Source organism: Microcaecilia unicolor, chromosome 7 (assembly GCF_901765095.1).
Source record: "Microcaecilia unicolor chromosome 7, aMicUni1.1, whole genome shotgun sequence".
NCBI classification, from domain to species: domain Eukaryota; kingdom Metazoa; phylum Chordata; class Amphibia; order Gymnophiona; family Siphonopidae; genus Microcaecilia; species Microcaecilia unicolor.
Genome location: NC_044037.1, coordinates 282,781,120 through 282,798,185, shown reverse-complemented (window position 1 = coordinate 282,798,185; position 17,066 = coordinate 282,781,120). Strand labels below are relative to the sequence as shown.

Genomic DNA, 17,066 nt, shown 5'->3' with positions numbered 1-17,066 from the left:
GAAGGGGGAAGGTTGGAGGGGGGAGGAGGAGGGGGATGATGAGGGGGAGGAGGGGGGGAAGAGGAGGGGGAGGGGCCCTGGAACCTTGCAAGCGCACGTTTCCTTTCTGTTGGAAACGGGCCTCTTTTACTAGTAATACTATATTGTATAGGTTAAATGAGACTGATGTCTCGGGATATGTGAAAACATGGTTTGAAGACTTTTTCAAACACAACACTGGAATATTTGTCAGTTAGTTGAATTACACCCCCCCCCCCCCCCCCGTTTACTAAGCCACGTTAGCGGTTACCACACAGCAATGCAGACACAGCCCATTCAAAGTGAAAGGGCTATGTCGACATTAGAACACAGCAGCCACAACAGCAGATTAGCAAATTGGGTGGGGGGGGGGGGGCCGGGGGGTTAATGTCTAGCTAAGATATTCTGGTCCTTTTTTTTACTAAACTGCACTAGCAATTCCCAGCATGGCAAATGAAAGGAAGCCCATAGGAACTGAATGGGCTTCCTTTCATTTGTTGCGTGGGAATCGGTAGCGCAATTTAGTAAAAGAAGCCTTTAATGTTTGTTATTACATTACCGTAACCCAACTTGAGCTGGAAGGTAAAGCAGAAAATAAATGCTCACGTTAAATTAAATTACATAGAATTGGGTAATTTATGTGCCCCGACTCTCATTAGTTGCGCTCCAGCATTTCCGCCAGGTTTTCAGCCGGCGCAAGTGCCGCACCCAAAGTCTGGTGCAGAATCTGCGCTAAGCTAGTTTTCTGTAAAGAAGGAATATGAGGGCAGCGAAGAAAACCCAGAACAAGTAGAGACAGAGGACGGAAGTTAAACTACAGACACAAAGTTTGGAAAACTGTTTTTGTTTTAGTGAGCTGGATCAAGGGTAGGCAGTAGTTGTATTTCGCCCTTCTCCCCCAGCCCTGTAGCCACCAGAATTAATACGTTATTCTACTGGAAGGACATGGGAGAAAAAGAGGGAATTGTGCCAGTATTTGATGCCATGGTCTGAAAAAATATCCTCAAAATTGCTTCTCTTTGGCAGCAGAGATTTATAAGTACATAAGTACATAAGTAATGCCACACTGGGAAAAGACCAAGGGTCCATCGAGCCCAGCATCCTGTCCACGACAGCGGCCAATCCAGGCCAAGGGCACCTGGCAAGCTTCCCAAACGTACAAACATTCCACACATGTTATTCCTAGAATCTTGGATCTTTCCAAGTCCGTTTAGTAGCGGTTTATGGACTTGTCCTTTAGGAAACCGTCCAACCCCTTTTTAAACTCTGCTAAACTAACCGCCTTCACCACTTTCTCCGGCAACGAATTCCAGAGTTTAATTACACGTTGGGTGAAGAAAAATTTTCTCCGATTTGTTTTAAATTTACTACACTGTAGTTTCATCGCATGCCCCCTAGTCCTAGTATTTTTGGAAAGCGTGAACAGAAGCTTCACATCCACCTGTTCCACTCCACTCATTATTTTATATACCTCTATCATGTCTCCCCTCAGCCGTCTCTTCTCCAAGCTGTATAGCCCTAGCCTCCTTAGTCTTTTTTCATAGGGAAGTCGTCCCATCCCCGCTATTATGATCAAGTCTCCGATTGAAAGGGGAATAAAGTAACACCCCTCTCCTTTTTTCCCCCACAAAAATAAAACAGTCGTTCCACCGTTACCTCTTCTGGTGTTGAACTAATTAGGCTCATTGTGCTGTACTGGTCCAAAGAAATCATACGGCAGCCACAGAAAGAGGTTACAGGACAGAGTTTAGAAGGGGGCAAGGGGGTTCACTGCCCTCCAACTGTGTGTGTGTTTCTTGGTTTGGTTTCCTTCTTGGCTCAGCTCCTAAGCCCAGGCTTTCCATTCTCACTTCCAGCACCAGCTCTGCTGCTCAACTTCTGACTCAGCGCAGGCTAGGTTTGGGGGTACGTGACCCGTATGGCTGTGCAGGGCACCATGAATGAGTGAGTGCTTCTACAGTGAAGTGCCATCCCCATATCCTTCTGAGTCATGTGGGCGGATAAGGGTGCTGGGCAGAGAATGAAGGAGATAGAAGACAATCCACCTTATAATTGAAAGAGAAAAACGCCTAGATTTCGACCCAAAATGGGAGATAGACGTTTATCTCACAAAAACGAATAAATCGGTATAATGGAAAGCCGATTTTGGACGTTTTCAACTGCACTCCCATCGCGGAAGCGTACAGAGTTGACGGGGGCGTGTCGGAGGCGTGGCGAAGGCGGAACTGGGGCGTGGTTATCGGCCGAGGAGAGATGGACGCCTTTCGCCGATAATGGAAAAAAAGTATGCGTTTGTAGCTAGAATTTAGGGCACTTTTCCTGGACCCTGTTTTTTCCACGAATAAGGGCCCAAAAAGTGCCCTAAATGACCAGATTACCACCAGAGGGAATCGGGGATGACCTCCCCTGACTCCCCCAGTGGTCACTAACCCCCTCCCACCACAAAAAATGATGTTTCACAACTTTGTATTTTCACCCTCAAATGTCATACCCACCTCCCTGGCAGCAGTATGCAGGTCCCTGGAGCAGTTGTTAGGGGGTGCAGTGGACTTCAGGCAGGTGGACCCAGGCCCATCCCCCCCTACCTGTTACAATTGTGCTGCTTAATGCTTAGTCGTCCAACCCCCCCAAACCCACTGTACCCACATGTAGGTGCCCCCCTTCACCCCTTAGGGCTATAGTAATGGTGTAGACTTGTGGGCAGTGGGTTTTGAGGGGGATTTGGGGGGCTCAACACACAAGGGAAGGGTGCTATGCACCTGGGAGCTCTTTTACCTTTTGTTTTGTTTTTGTAAAAGTGCCCCCTAGGGTGCCCGGTTGGTGTCCTGGCATGTGAGGGGGACCAGTGCACTACGAATCCTGGCCCCTCCCACGAACAAATGCCTTGGATTTATTCGTTTTTGAGCTGGGCGCTTTCATTTTCCATTATCGCTGAAAAACAAAAACGCCCAGCTCACAAATTGTCGAATAAAACATGGACGTCTATTTTTTTTTTTTTTCGAACATACGGTTCGGTCCGCCCCTTCACGGACCCGTTCTCGGAGATAAACGCCCATGGAGATAGACGTTTTCGTTCAATTATGCCCCTCCACGTTTGGTAAAAGGAGAGAGAAAGAAGGATAAGAAAGGAAGGGGCTTGTGCCAACTCAGGTGCCAATTTCCATTTTTGCAGAAGGCACTGGTCAGCCAACCACTTACTCTGTGACCTCTAGACCTTGAGCGGATGGGCTGGTACACAGCGGGTTGATGTGAATACACACCTTTGGGTTCACTGGTTTCCTGCTCAGAATATGATCTTTGGACTTTTCAGTCTGAAGGTCAGGGGTGGACTGAGGGCGGTTTGAGCCGCCGAGCACTGAGGGTGATCTAGGCCCCCCACCTAGCCTGCTGCCTGACCCCCCTCCCCCCCACTGCCACCCCTGCTGCCGCAGCCACCGTCCCCGCTGCCCGGTCCTACCTGAAGGGTCCTGGTAGTCTGGTGGCCTCTGTGGGGGGGAGGGGGGCATGTTCTTTCATGCCCGCTGCACTGCCACTATTCCTCCGCCTGCCGGTGCCACTGTGTTTTCAAAATGGCGGCCTAGATTTCCCACGGTAGTCTCGCAGGTCTTGACAGTCTTGCGAGACTTTTGCAGGGAGTCTCGGCCGCCATTTTTAAAATACAGTGGTACCGGGGGGGGGGGGGGGGAATACGGCAACCCAGTGGGCCAGGCAGGAAAGAATATGATTTATAGTAGTAGTAGTAGTAGTTCCCCCCCCTGCTGAGGCCACTAGATCACCAGCGGTACGCCGGGCATCCAGGCAGAGCTTCTGGGCTCCCTAGAGCCTCTGGGCCCTCGGGCACTGCCCGGTTGCCCGAATGGTCAGTCTGACCCTGAAGCAGGCAGGAAGAATCACATGCAAATGGAGCCCTTGGGGGCCATGGAACAACTGACGCTGAACTTCCAAGGTTTGTGCATGTAGGCGGTGGGGCAGCTCATAGGGCCTTTCTGGATGTGGAACTGCTTTTGTACTTCAATCTGTGAGTCCCAGAGGATGGAAAGATTTGAGTTCATGGAATAGAGAAACTCTGGGGCCCTGGGAGTAAGAATATGGTCCTTGCCAGGAAGAGTGGAGATAAAAATTTTAAATGTGAGATGAATCCACTTAGGAGGTATGAGGGATGTAAGCCCAGCCCGCAGGGAGGGGCACTGACCAAGGTGGAGTGAGAGGGAAGTTAAATGGGGGGAGGAATCAGTGGAGAGCAAGGCAGGTCAGGTCAAGAAGAAGCAGGGAACAGAGAAGAGTAGAATGGGGGAGAGAAGTAGGTACGGAGGGGTATTAAGCACCCTACCCCAAAACAAAAATCAAACTATGAATTGAGAGAAAGAAGTGAGGGAAAAACAGAATACATAGATGAGAGAAGAAAGAAGACATTTAAGGCAGTGAGGGACTGAGAAAGAAGGGGGGATTGTCTGAGAGAAGAGAAAGTGTATGGTGTGCACAGGTTAGGTAGGGAAGAGGGTCTATTGAGGACTGGCTAGGAGGGGGAGATTGTGGGTTGTATAGAAGGCCAGAAAACAAAAAAAAAGTACCAGGAGCCTTCACAAGTGGGGCAAAGTCTTTAACTGTACGTCATGTATCACGGACCCGACACAGGCTGTGTTTCGGCGCAAAGCGCCTGTGTCAGGGGGTTGTTGGTTCTTAATCCTCTAAAATGAAGAGAACAGCTGAAGGCTGAGTTCACATCAACCGTGGCGCACTAAAAATACATAAAATGCTTGCTTGCCCCGAACAGGATCACAGCATTCTTCTTGCTTAAGATGGGTCAGGGTGGACTGGAAGGCACAGTGTGATGTAGACAGTGCTTTTTTTGTAGAAAAAAAGGTGCCGGTACTCATTATGGGCGGGCTCACCACACATGGCACCGCCCCTATTATAGCCACACCTACATTAGCCACACCCCGTATATCAGCCATGGCGCATATAAACAGACATCACTGAAAATATTATACTAGTATAGGAGAAAAAAATAACGTGATTTTTTTTCATTATAAATAATTTCTGTCAGCTGTTACAGCTCCAGTATACCCAGTGCAAAATAAGACAGCAGATGTAAATTCTCAAATTGGACATATTTCAAACACTAAAATTAAAATAAAAGGATTTTTTCTACCTTTGTTGTCTGGTGACTTTGTTTTTCTGTCCATCCCAGTCTCTGATTCTGCTGCTCTCTATCTGTTCCCTTAACTCCGTTTCCAGAGCTTCCTTTCCATTTATTTCTTCACTTTCTTCTTCATTTCTTGCCCTACATCCATAAGTAAAAGCTGAGTCCTCCTCCATGGAATTGACTGGAGGAGGTATAACATGGATCCAGCTTTTGCCTATTTTCTCCATCCATGTGCAGTTTTTCTCCTCTATTCCCTTTCCCTCATCTCCATCTATGTGCATCTTCTTCTTCTTTTTTCTTTCCTCCCCTCCATCCATGTCCAGCAATTCTCCTCTATCTCCTGCTCTGCTCTCCATCCATTTCCAGTATTTCTCCTCTCTTCCCTGCCCTCCCCTCCATGTGCATCTCCTTCCTCTTCCTTCCCCTCCATCCATGTCCAGCGATTCTCCTCTGTCCCCTGTCCTCCCCTGCCATCCTTGTCCAGCGATTCTCCGCTCTCCCCTTCCCTCCCCTCTCATCCATGTCCAACAATTCTCCTCTCTTCCCTGCCCTTCCCTTCCATCCATGTCCAGCGAATCTCTTCCCTGCCCTCCCCTCCCATCTATGTCCAGTATGTCTCCTTTCTCCCCTGCCCTCCCCTCCCATCCATGTCCAGCATGTCTCCTCTCTCCCCTGTCCTCCCCTCTCATCCATGTCCAGCAATTCTCTCTCCCCTCCCCTCCATGTCCAGCGATTTTCCTCTCTCCCCTGCCCTCCCCTCCCATCCGTCCAGCAATTCTCTCTTCCCTGCCCTCCTCTCCCATCCATGTCCAGCCATTCTCCTCTCTCCCCCTGCCCTCCCCTCCCATCCATGTCCAGTAATTCTCTCTTCCCTGCCCTCCTCTCCCATCCATGTCCAGCAATTCTCTCTTCCCTGCTCTCTCCTCCCATCCATGTCCAGCGATTCTCTCTTCCCTGCCCTCCCCTCCCATCCATGTCCAGCGATTCTCCTCTCTTCCCTGCCCTCCCCTCTCATCGATGTCCAGCGATTCTCCTCTCTCCCCTGCCCTCCCCTCTCATCCATGTCCAGCGATTCTCCTCTCTCCCCTGCCCTCCCCTCTCATCAATGTCCAGCGATTCTCCTCTCTCCCCTGCCCTCCCCTCTCATCCATGTCCAGCGATTCTTCTACCCCCAGCCCATCCTCCTTCTCCACTGCCTGCCAGCCAGTGAAGTGATAAAGGCTGCCAGCATCGGACTCGGCAGCGCGAACGGTGCAGCAATTGAGAGAGGCAGGCAGTGTCGGAGCTTCCCTCTGCGGAAACAGGAAGTTGAAACAAAGTAGGCGGGGCTCGCAGAGGGAAGCTCCGACGCTGCCAGCCTCTCTCAATCGCTGCACCGTTTGCGCTGCTGAGTCTGTAAAAAAACAGCATGTAGGGGAGTGAGAGGAAGGGTGTAGGACTGGCCGAGGGAAAAAAAGGTGCCGGTACGCCGTACCGATGCGTACCGGCACAAAAAAAGCCCTGGGCGTAGGTGGACTGAGAGTAGGATGGTGAACTGTGGCAATGAGTTGAGGTTGGGGATGAAGAGAGACTGGTAGGACTTGAGGTGCTCCCCCTTGCCTTTCTTTTACCCATAAGTCCTCCCTCTGTGGCACCACCTGCGGTGCTCTTCCTTTAAAGACAGCCTGGCCAGAGACGAGCTGCCTCCCCAACCATTTTGAAAAGCTGGCACCTATGGCCTGCACTAATTCTCACGTTAACTTCTTACTGTACTTTTAATAAAAGGTCCCGAGGGCCTCGTTGAAAAAGCACTTTTCCCTCATTTGCTTTTCTTTAGGCTCTGTTTAAGAAATGTCAAGACACAGTGCAATATAGTGAAGGTCACGGACACTAATGAGAAGCCACCAAGTAATGCAAAAATGAGGCAACTGAATGCAAACAGAATTTACAGAGCATTAGTAAAGCGGTTTTCTACCAAAGCGGTAGTGTCATTCTTAAATTAAGTCCATTTTATAACATTATGTGCCACAATATCACATGAAATATTTGGATATACTTGTCTTTTGCAAAGAGAAATCTAGTTTCTAACCTGTCTGGCTGTCATTTATTCATTTCTCCTCTCTTCCACAAAGTAAGGAATATTATATGATTTTGGTGGATACCCATTAAGTAGTGGGACATATCATAATTGCAGTTATCTAGCGATTCGAGTTTCCCACACCCATCAAATACCTTTTGTCGTTTATTCTTGACGATGTATCTTCCATTTCCTTTGTTTCTCTTTTGTTTTACGGTTCCCTTTTTCATTCCTGTTTCCTTAAACTTTTTCCCTCTCTGCTATTTGCCTAGGCGGTGTCACTTTCTCTCCCGGGAAGCTTCTTTCCACTGTTGCTCATGTCTTTCTTCCTCATTCTTTTTTACCCTGTACCTTTTTATTTTCCCTGCATCTCCGCTTTTTACATTCTCTCTCCTCTCCCTATCCTCCTCCCTGGCAGAAGAGCCTCTCTTCCACTCCCTGTGTACGGTCACCCGTAAGCCTCTTTCTCCCTCCGACCACAGCTTCGGTTTCCACTACAGGCATTATCTTGGTGTCAGTCCCCTGATCTGTCTGATCTTCCATTTCATCCTCAGACTCTCTGTGTCTCTCTCCTGCGTCTGATTATCCACTCTATTCCCATTGTGGATTTCTCTCTATTTCATCTGACCTATCTTCATCTATCGTCCCCGTTCGGAAAGACAGGCACTCATTCCTAGCTGCATCCAATACCTTTTCCCTTCCTCTCCCTTGCCCAATCCCAAATTCACTTTGTGCCAGGACCCTCCACATTGTGAGTTCCGTACATCAGCCGCAAGTTTTTTTAAAATGGCAGCATAGTCTGGGATCATGGAGCAGAGCTGGATGCTAGGAGCTCTCCCCCACTACTGTTTTAGGAATGGGAAAGGAAGGCAGCATCTAGAGTATCAGGTAATCAATACAAATAAAATAATCTATTGATTACCTTTAAAAGTAGACTAACATGGCTACCACATCACACTACTCGAGGGTATCAGGGAAACTGGGAAATAGGCTCCTGCTATTTGAATTGAGTTGGGGGGGGGGGGGTTGATAAAGCATCAATACCAGTTAGGACTGGGTCCTGCAACTCCGATTATGAGTTCAGAGGGGGGGGGTGAGAACAGAGGAGACGAACATCAGGAGTATCGGGGCAGACATGCTGCTGTGAGGGAAAGGGAGAGGAGAGGGAGGGTAAGAAGCAGTGGAACCAGCATCCTACAGCTCAAATCGCATGCAGAGGACAGAAATGTCAGCGTCAACAGGAATGGGACTCCGCCGACTGATAAGGGGGTGAAGGCAAAGGGCACCATGCCACCCTGCTTCACCAGAAGCAGTAGAGTTCAGATCAGCTATTTCAGTCTAGTGCTGGGCGTGAAGGTGTTGGGGGGGGGGGGGGGGGGAGGGAATGGCTGGTAGGGAAATCTCAGAGACCCTGCCTCATCTGCAGTTGTTAAGCTGAAGTCTGAGAGGATTTTACCACCTGGCTTTGCCCCATTTCTAGTCACCAAAAGCAGGTTATCGACTTTTTTCAGCAGATCAAATATGTGCTCCTCTACTTACTTTTCGCAGTAGAATACAAGCAATTCAGAGGGAATAATTCCAACGAAACCGAAAAAAAAAACCAAAAACATACAAACTCACCTGCTTGACGAGAAAATCATCCTTTTCATTTATCTTGAGAGAAATGGTTAGATGGGTAGCAGACAAAATAACTCCACTGATAACAGCAGCCCTCATCCTCACAGGAAGCAGTGTATAGATCACATATATGAAAAAGACTGTCCACCACACCCCCTCTGAAGCGCTCCTGGGATTCACCAACAGCACCCCCACGATCTGTACCATGAAAATAACCAGGATGACGGAGTAGCACACAATCCACATGTGGTCCTGGTGAAACCCATTCCTGTTGCATACGGCCATCAGCACTATGATGACCAAAATGGCCACCGAAAGGACTACCACATAGGGTATTTCATAATTTCCAGGGATGGAGTGGAAAAGCAGCATCACCAGACACACCAGCACAAGCACGCCGATCAGCATGGTCAGGCTGCTCTGGTTCAGCCTGAAAAAGTAACGCTGATAGAGGCGCTCAAGTTTGTCCGACTGGAACTTCTTGGACCTGAAGATCTGTAGGAGGTTGGTGCAGCAGCTTGCCATGGAGAAGTGAACTTCGGAGCTCTGGTCCTCGTCAGCCTTCACCTTTCCTCGCCTCTCCTCCAGCCCCAGCTCCACAGACTTGGGCCTCACTTCTCCATCAGGATGCTTGGGGGTGATGCTGGCTCTGTTGTTCCGGCTCTCCTCACCACGGTCCTGCCAGGCAGACCTCGACCTGAAACTCACCCTGCTCTCCAGCGTGGAGTTCTTTCCCGGCTGAGCCTCATAGTCCTCCTCGCTCCTCCATCTGCTCATCATCCGGGAGCTTGTCTTCCTGGAGGATCTGGTGGAGTACCCATTGATCCTGAACTCTGGGTCTCCCCAGGCGGACCTGTGCTCAGCACAGGCCCTTGGACCAGAAGTCCCAAAACCAGGAGGGCTGACGCTATTAGATCGAGACATGGCTTTGCTCAGCAAGCCTCTTCTTAAATACAGTGACACCAGCCAAACCACAAAAAGTCCAACCCTCACATCTTTCAACAGTCACAGAAAGCCAGCATGTTTAAAGAGTGCTTTGATAATGATGGCCTGCAAATACACCATTCACCAGCTGCCAATAACGGTGCGGTCCAGCTGCCTTATTGCCATCATTCTCTCTTAGAGATCACTATTGTGAACCGGGAATCAATTTCTTCCTAGAACCTGATTCTCTGGAAGCAGCTAAGTAATTCCACATCACTTGTAGCCTGTCTGCAGTAAATCATGTTTCCCCAGAAAAGGGGATTTGCACACTTGTCTTAAGTCTTGGTGGAGGTCTCTCAACACGATCGCTTAATCTTCAGCAGGGCAGAGGAAGCTGTCTCTGATGAATCACATATGCGTCCAAGTAAAATAATCCACTTTATGAAGAAAGGGGGGCGGCAACTAGATTAAGGCATCTCTACTTAAAGGCTCTAGCTGCAGAGCTGCTCAAAATCGGAGCTCCTCGGTATTCCAGGCTACGCGTCTCATTTTCGGACATATCCCAACGTAAACTGGATTTTTTTTGAAAAAAAAAAGTGCATTGACTTCCACTGGACGGTTCATCCGCTGGAAATTCAGAGATCGAAAGTGAAATGCGTGTGTGTGTATTCTTAGATTTAATTATCAAGATAGGTAAAAGAAAACAAAAACACTTTATATCTGTAAGAAACTGTCTGTTGCTGGCCGTCGTCAGAAGAGCAGATTGTGATTTATCAGCTGGCTAAATGCAAAGCCCAAACTGCAGGCAGGGCATTTGTAATGCTGATTTTTCATTTGGTATTAAAAGAAGGTGTTGGGAGAAGGAGGAATACTTTGTAAAGGCAACTCCTCTCTCCCTCCAGCCCACCTCCAGTCCAAGCCAATAAATAGGGCTGCAGGACAGATGAGATGATCCCGAGAAGAACCTTTCTCCACTTGGGTTTTCGGTACATCTAGTTCTCCTTACAACTGAGCTGATGCATCTTTCCACAAATTGTTAACAACAAAGTCAAATTTCAGTTCCTCGTCCTTCAGGTCAAATGCACCAACATGCAGGAACGAGTCGATTCTTGGAAGGAGAAATACATCCACTAGCCGAGCAGGGGCATTTCCCATCCAGTGCTGGGCCAATGCACAGCACAGAAAAGGCAATCCCCAAATTCGCCACACATCAAAGGTCTTCACGAGTTCTTAAGTCCCCCTTTGCATCGCTTGTAAACCGAGATCTGTAAGACCTGGCAATGAAATCAAACAGGTCATGCACAACCACATTCCCCTAACATGCAGGCTTTTTTTCAATCGCAGAGTCACACTGGCAAGCGTCTTCCACACAAAGATTGTTTCTACTCGTGCACTTGAACGTGAATAATAAATAAAAAATTGTAAAAAGTATCACTCTTTCATATTTATACAGAAGTGGAGGAGGAAAAAAAACCCACACTGGTAAATTGAAACAGAGCCTGCAAGTGCAGCTTTCCCTATGCAAGGCTTCCCTCTCTGTATTTCCAGCCCCACTCAGCAGCAGCACAGCAAGAAGAACGAGGCGCGCGCGCACACACTTTCGCCCTGGGCACCATCGATCTGCACCTTTCAAACTAGTCTTTGTACTCCCATTCAACCAAACTGCAGCCCCTCTCCCCGCCCCTAGATGCAGGTGATTGGTGCTTTGTGGCTGTCAGATCCTTTTCCTGCACTGCAATTGGATATCTGCTACCTGACTTTTTTTGTTTGTTTTCATGTCCCGATTTGTTCCAAAACCCCGTGCCTGAATCTGAACCTGTGGGGAGCTGGAAAGCTGGAGCTGGATAGATTAATGTTTTGTTTGGTTTGCTGTTTTTTTTTAGCTTTCGCGTGGAAGGATAGGTGACCACCCTTTTTGTGCAAAGGAAAAGCGGATTCGCTTAAACCAAAATATGTTTATGAGATCCTAGAGGGAAGAATGTATGAAGTAACTGTAGACCCCCTAGTGGTAGAGTGGACAATTACAATAACTAGATAAATGAAAATAGAAATGTCAAGCGGGGTTCCCAAATAAGCTCCAGGAAACCTAGAGATTGCACAAGAAATTATTATTATTATTATTATTATTAGCATTTGTATAGCGCTAGCAGACGCACGCAGCGCTGAACACCTGATACAAAGAGACAGTCCCTGCTCAAAAGAGCTTACAATCTAGATAATACAGACAGACAAGACAGTTATGGGTGAGGGAAGTAATATTAAATATTTTATTAAATAGCAAAATAAAAGGAAATGCTTGGATATGTTTCTTTAAGTTGGTACCAATTGTTAAGTGTGATGGCATTAAATAAAGATAAGTACAAGGTATTACATACTTTTCAATAAATTACAAAGTCAATAAGGTGTTCAAATTTACTATAAAATGTACCAAGACCCCAACCCGACATCTGCAATAACACGACATCCCAAACGTGCACAAACTCAATTAATACTTTGCTCCTACCTATCTCTGCTACTAAAACTCAGGCTCTCTGTAATAAATACTTCAAGGATAAATATTCACAGTTACTCTGCAATAAGCAGGCAAAATCTCAAGGGGTCAGCTTCACTCTCTCTGGACCAGGGCATACATGGCTGGACCCACACACAGGCTGAACTCTTCAGGGATGTGGGGCCCCCAGCCACACCACTCCCTCCCGGCTTCTTGCTTTGGCCCTGATCTCCTCAGCACTGCCCCGGACTGCACGGCCCCTCGTGGACAATACTACACTCAGCACATCCCTGCACTTCTCCCAAGGTAGATCTGCCCTAGTCCCGGCAGGACACTGCTTCTCAGCACAGTTCCACTAGCTCCTCTGCCTTGATCTTCGTCTGGGCTGGTCTCTGTTGTGGATGCTATTGCTCCTTTTCCCAGCTTCCCTGCCTTCCTATAGCTCAGCTTCTCCTGTGTCCCAGCTTGCTCCAGAATCCCTCCTTCCCTCTGTTTATCTGCTTCAGTGCCCTACACTTCCCCAGACTTGCTTGCAGGGCTGGGGCAAGTCACTGGACATGGATGGAAGGGCAGAGGAGAACCGCTGGACATGGAGGGGAGGGCAGGGGAGAGAGGAGAATTTACTGGACATGGATGAGAGGAGAGGGCAATAGCTGGACATGGATGGGAGGAGAAAAGAGACAGCAGAACATGCAGGGGAGGGCAGGGGAGAGAGGAGGATTGTTGATATGGATGGAGTAGAAGGCAGGGAAGAGAGGAGAGTTACTGGACATGGATGGATGGAGGGGAGGGCAGGGTAGAGAGGAGAGTTTCTGAACATGGATGGATGGAGGGGAGGGCAGGAGAAATGCTGGACATGGAGGGAGGAGAGGGAAGACAGGAAGGAGGTGCACATGGATGGAGGGGAAGGGAGAGAGGAGAAATGCTGGACATGGATGGAGGGGAGACAGGAGAAATTCTGCACATGGAGGGGAGGGAAGACAGAGGAAGGAGAAGCACATGGCTGAAGGGGAAAGGAGAGAGGCGAAATGCTGGACATAGAGGGGAGGAAAGACAGAGGAAGTAGATGCACATGGATGGAGGGGAGAGGAGAGGGGAGACATGATGGACATGGATGGAGGTAAGGGAAGACAGAGGAGGAGATGCACATGGAGGGGTGGAGAGAAAGGAGAAATGCTGGACATTGGAGGGAGAGAGGAAAAATGCTGGACATGGATGGAGGTGAGGGAAGAAAGAGAAAGGAGATGAGGGAAAGGGAAAAGAGAAAAGCTACACATGGATGGAGAAAATAGGCAAAAGCTGGAGCCACTCTATACCTCCTCCAGTCAAGTCCACGGATGACCCAGCTTTTACCTATGGATGTAGGGCAAGAAATGAAGAAGAAAGGAGGAAAGTAAAGAAATAAATGGAAAGGAAGCCCTGGAAATGCAGTTGAGAGAACAGAAAGCAGCAGAATCAGAGACTGGGACCAACGTGATCAGAAAAACAATGTCACCAGTCAACAAAGGAAAAAAAAATCATTTTATTTTCATTTTAATGTTTGAAATATGTCCGGTTTGAGAATGTACATCTGCTTTCTTATTTTGCAATGTATAGCAATGTGTTTCTGTTTTTCTGGTATTGTGCTGCACGCAGAGTCTAGCTTCTTAGGATTTCAGGTTAAAATTTGAAGAGGGGCTATCTCTGTTCTGCATGTGTGACTGCAAGGCCAAGTGTCTGAATAGGGATTTGTTTGTTAAGTTCTGAGATTTTGATAACATATTGTTTCAAGTTTGGCAAGACTGTTCTCCTAATTCCTGGTCTTTATGCTCATTTGGTTTCTGTCATTTTGCGTATACTGGAGCTGTAACAGTTTACAGAAATTATTTATAATGAAAAAGAAAACAAGTTATTTTTCTTCTATACTGGTGTAATATTTTCAATGATGCCTATTTATATGCGCCATGGCCGGTAAAAGGGATGTGGCTACTGTAAGGTGTGGCTACCATAGGGGGGGAGCCGTGGGGGGCATAATTGAACTGGGCGCCCATCTTTAAGGGCGCTCATCTCTAAGGATGCCCCGGCGAAGGTGCGGGGCATCCCGTATTATCGAAACAAGATGGGCGTCCATCTTTCATTTCGATAATACGGTCAGGGACGCCCAAATCTCAACATTTAGGTCGACCTTAGAGATGGGCGACCTCGGTTTTCAGGGATAATGGAAACCGAGGACGCCCAGCTCAAAAACGACCAAATCCAAGGCATTTGGTAGTGGGAGGAGCCAGCATTTGTAATGCACTGGTCCCCCTGACATGCCAGGACACCAACCGGGCACCCTAGGGGGCACTGCAATGGACATCACAAATTGCTTCCAGCTGCATAGCTCCCTTACCTTGTGTGCTGAGCCCCCCAACCCCCCCCCCCAAAAAAAAAACCCCACTCCCCACAACTCTACACCACTACCATAGCCCTTAGAGATGAAGGAGGGCACCTACATGTGGGTACAGTGGGTTTCGGGTGGGTTTTGGAGGGCTCCCATTTACCACCACAAGTGTAACAGGTGGGGGGGGGATGGGCCTGGGTCCGCCTGCCTGAAGTGCACTGCACCCACTAAAAACTGCTCCAGGGACCTGCATACTGCTGTCATGGAGCTGGGTATGACATTTGAGGCTGGCATAGAGGCTGGAAAAATGTGTTGTATTTTTTTATTGGGTGGGAGGGGGTTGGTGACCACCTGGGGAGTAAGGGGAGGTCATCCCTGATTCCCTCCGGTGGTCATCTGGTCAGTTTATGCTGTGTCCAATTCTGGTTGCCGCATCTCAAGAAAGATATAGTGGAATTGGAAAAGGTGCAGCGAAGGGCGATCAAAATGATAGCGGGGATGGGACGACTTCCCTATGAAGAAACACTAAGGAGGGTAGGGCTTTTCAGCTTGGAGAAGAGACGGCTGAGGGGAGACATGATAGAGGTATATAAAATAATGAGTGGAGTGGAACAGGTGGATGTGAAGCGTCTGTTCACGCTTTCCAAAAATACTAGGACTAGGGGGCATGCGATTAAACTACAGTGTAGTACATTTAAAACAAATAGGAGAAAATTTTTCTTCACCCAACACGTAATTAAACTCTGGAATTCGTTGCCGGAGAACGTGATGAAGGCGGTTAGCTTGGCAGAGTTTAAAAAGGGGTTGGACGGTTTCCTAAAGGGCAGGTCCATAGACCGCTACTAAATGGAAAAATCCACAATTTCGGGAATAAACATGTATAGAATGTTTGTACATTTGGGAAGCTTGCCAGGGGCCCTTGACCTGGATTGGCCGCTGTCGTGGACAGGATGCTGGGCTCGATGGGCCTATGGTCTTTTCCCAGTATGGCATTACTTATGTACTTATGTACGCTAACTGGTTAGTATAGGAATGCCCACTCTCCACCCCTCCCCCCCAGACATGCCCCTCCGCAATAAAATTAAAAAAAATTTTAAGCACACAATTTGCATATGCAAATTTGAAAATTACCGTAGATCGTCTGAGCACGTCCCACGGTAAACCATTTTATGCTATAGTAAGCGTGTCTTAGCGCTTACTGTAGCTTAGTAAAAGGACCCCTCAGTGATTCGGAATGTGTTAGGTGCCCTTCATGCAAGATGTTTGGAGACCCCTGCTTTTGGGGGTTTTAAGAGTCTATCCATTAATTGCTAAAACCTAGTTGGTGCAGCACAAAGACCAAAGATAAAAACTGTGTAGTGATATAGCCCTTCTTTACATGTTTCTGGCAATGCAGGTTGCCAACATGCATTTGTAATGTCAAGGCTCTTAAGGAATGTGAGGTAAGCAGAGGCGGACTGACCATTCGGGCAACCGGGCAGTGCCCGAGGGCCCAGAGGCTCCGGGGAGCCTAGAGTCTCTGCCTGGTTGCCCTTGCCCGTCGCTGCCACCACATACTAGAGCTGCACTGGCAAAGTGATGATTCTCCCCGCCACTGCCTGGCTCCGCGGTTTAAAATGCTGGCCGTGAACTCTCGCGAGACTACCGTGAGAGGTCACAAACACCATTTTAAACTGTGGAGCCACTGTAGACAGCAGAAGCAGTGGCACGCTCAGCAGCATCATGGAAGAAGGTGGGAAAGGGGAGTCAGAGGGACACGCTGGGCATGAGGAGGGTAGAAGGGGAGATCGGAGGACATGCTGGACATGGAGGAAGGTAAGGGCTGCGGGGTTGGCGGTAGCATTGGGGGGCAGCGGTGGTAGCTTGTGTGGGGGCGTCGGTAGCATGTGGGGGGCAGTGGTAGCATGTGTGGGGGAGGGCAGTGGTAGCATGTGGTGGGGGGGCCCCAGAGTACTCTCAGTGGCCAGAGGCCTACTCTCAGTCCGCCCCTGCAGACAAGTATCAAACCATGACATGTATGTACTTTTTGGAAATCATTACAGAACCTCTGGGTTTCAAACAGCTTAGACCAAGGAGCTGTCTTATTTTAGGTGGTAGGAACATAAGTACATAAGTAATGCCACACTGGGAAAAGACCAAGGGTCCATCGAGCCCAGCATCCTGTCCACGACACCGGCCAATCCAGGATGCTGGGCTCGATGGACCCTCGAAGGCATGTAAATGGCAGTTTACTACTTATTCCAATTCATAAGTGGCCACTTACACATGTAAATGACTAGCAGAACAAGTACTTTCCATGGTTCGATGGAGTATACTTTGCAGGTGGATATTCACGTAGGCAGAGTTTGGGCAGATCAGCAGCGCACACAGGTAAGCACATAAAACACTACCCCCCTATTTACAAAGCCCTGCTAGTGGCTGCCGGTACGCTAATGCCAACACAGCCCATTCA

At 48.4% G+C, this 17,066-nt stretch overlaps 1 protein-coding gene across 1 annotated transcript in view; it reads right to left on the bottom strand.

Moving 5' to 3' along the window:
* Window positions 1-9,784, bottom strand: part of LOC115474547 (adenylate cyclase type 5-like) — a 561,227-nt gene extending 551,443 nt beyond the window's left edge. Inside the window, exon 1 of the mRNA XM_030210051.1 lies at window positions 8,841-9,784. Within this exon, the coding sequence (XP_030065911.1) occupies window positions 8,841-9,761 (921 nt within the window). The 5' untranslated portion in view covers window positions 9,762-9,784. The remainder of the gene's footprint in view (window positions 1-8,840) is intronic.
* Between the last annotated feature and the right edge of the window lie 7,282 nt (window positions 9,785-17,066).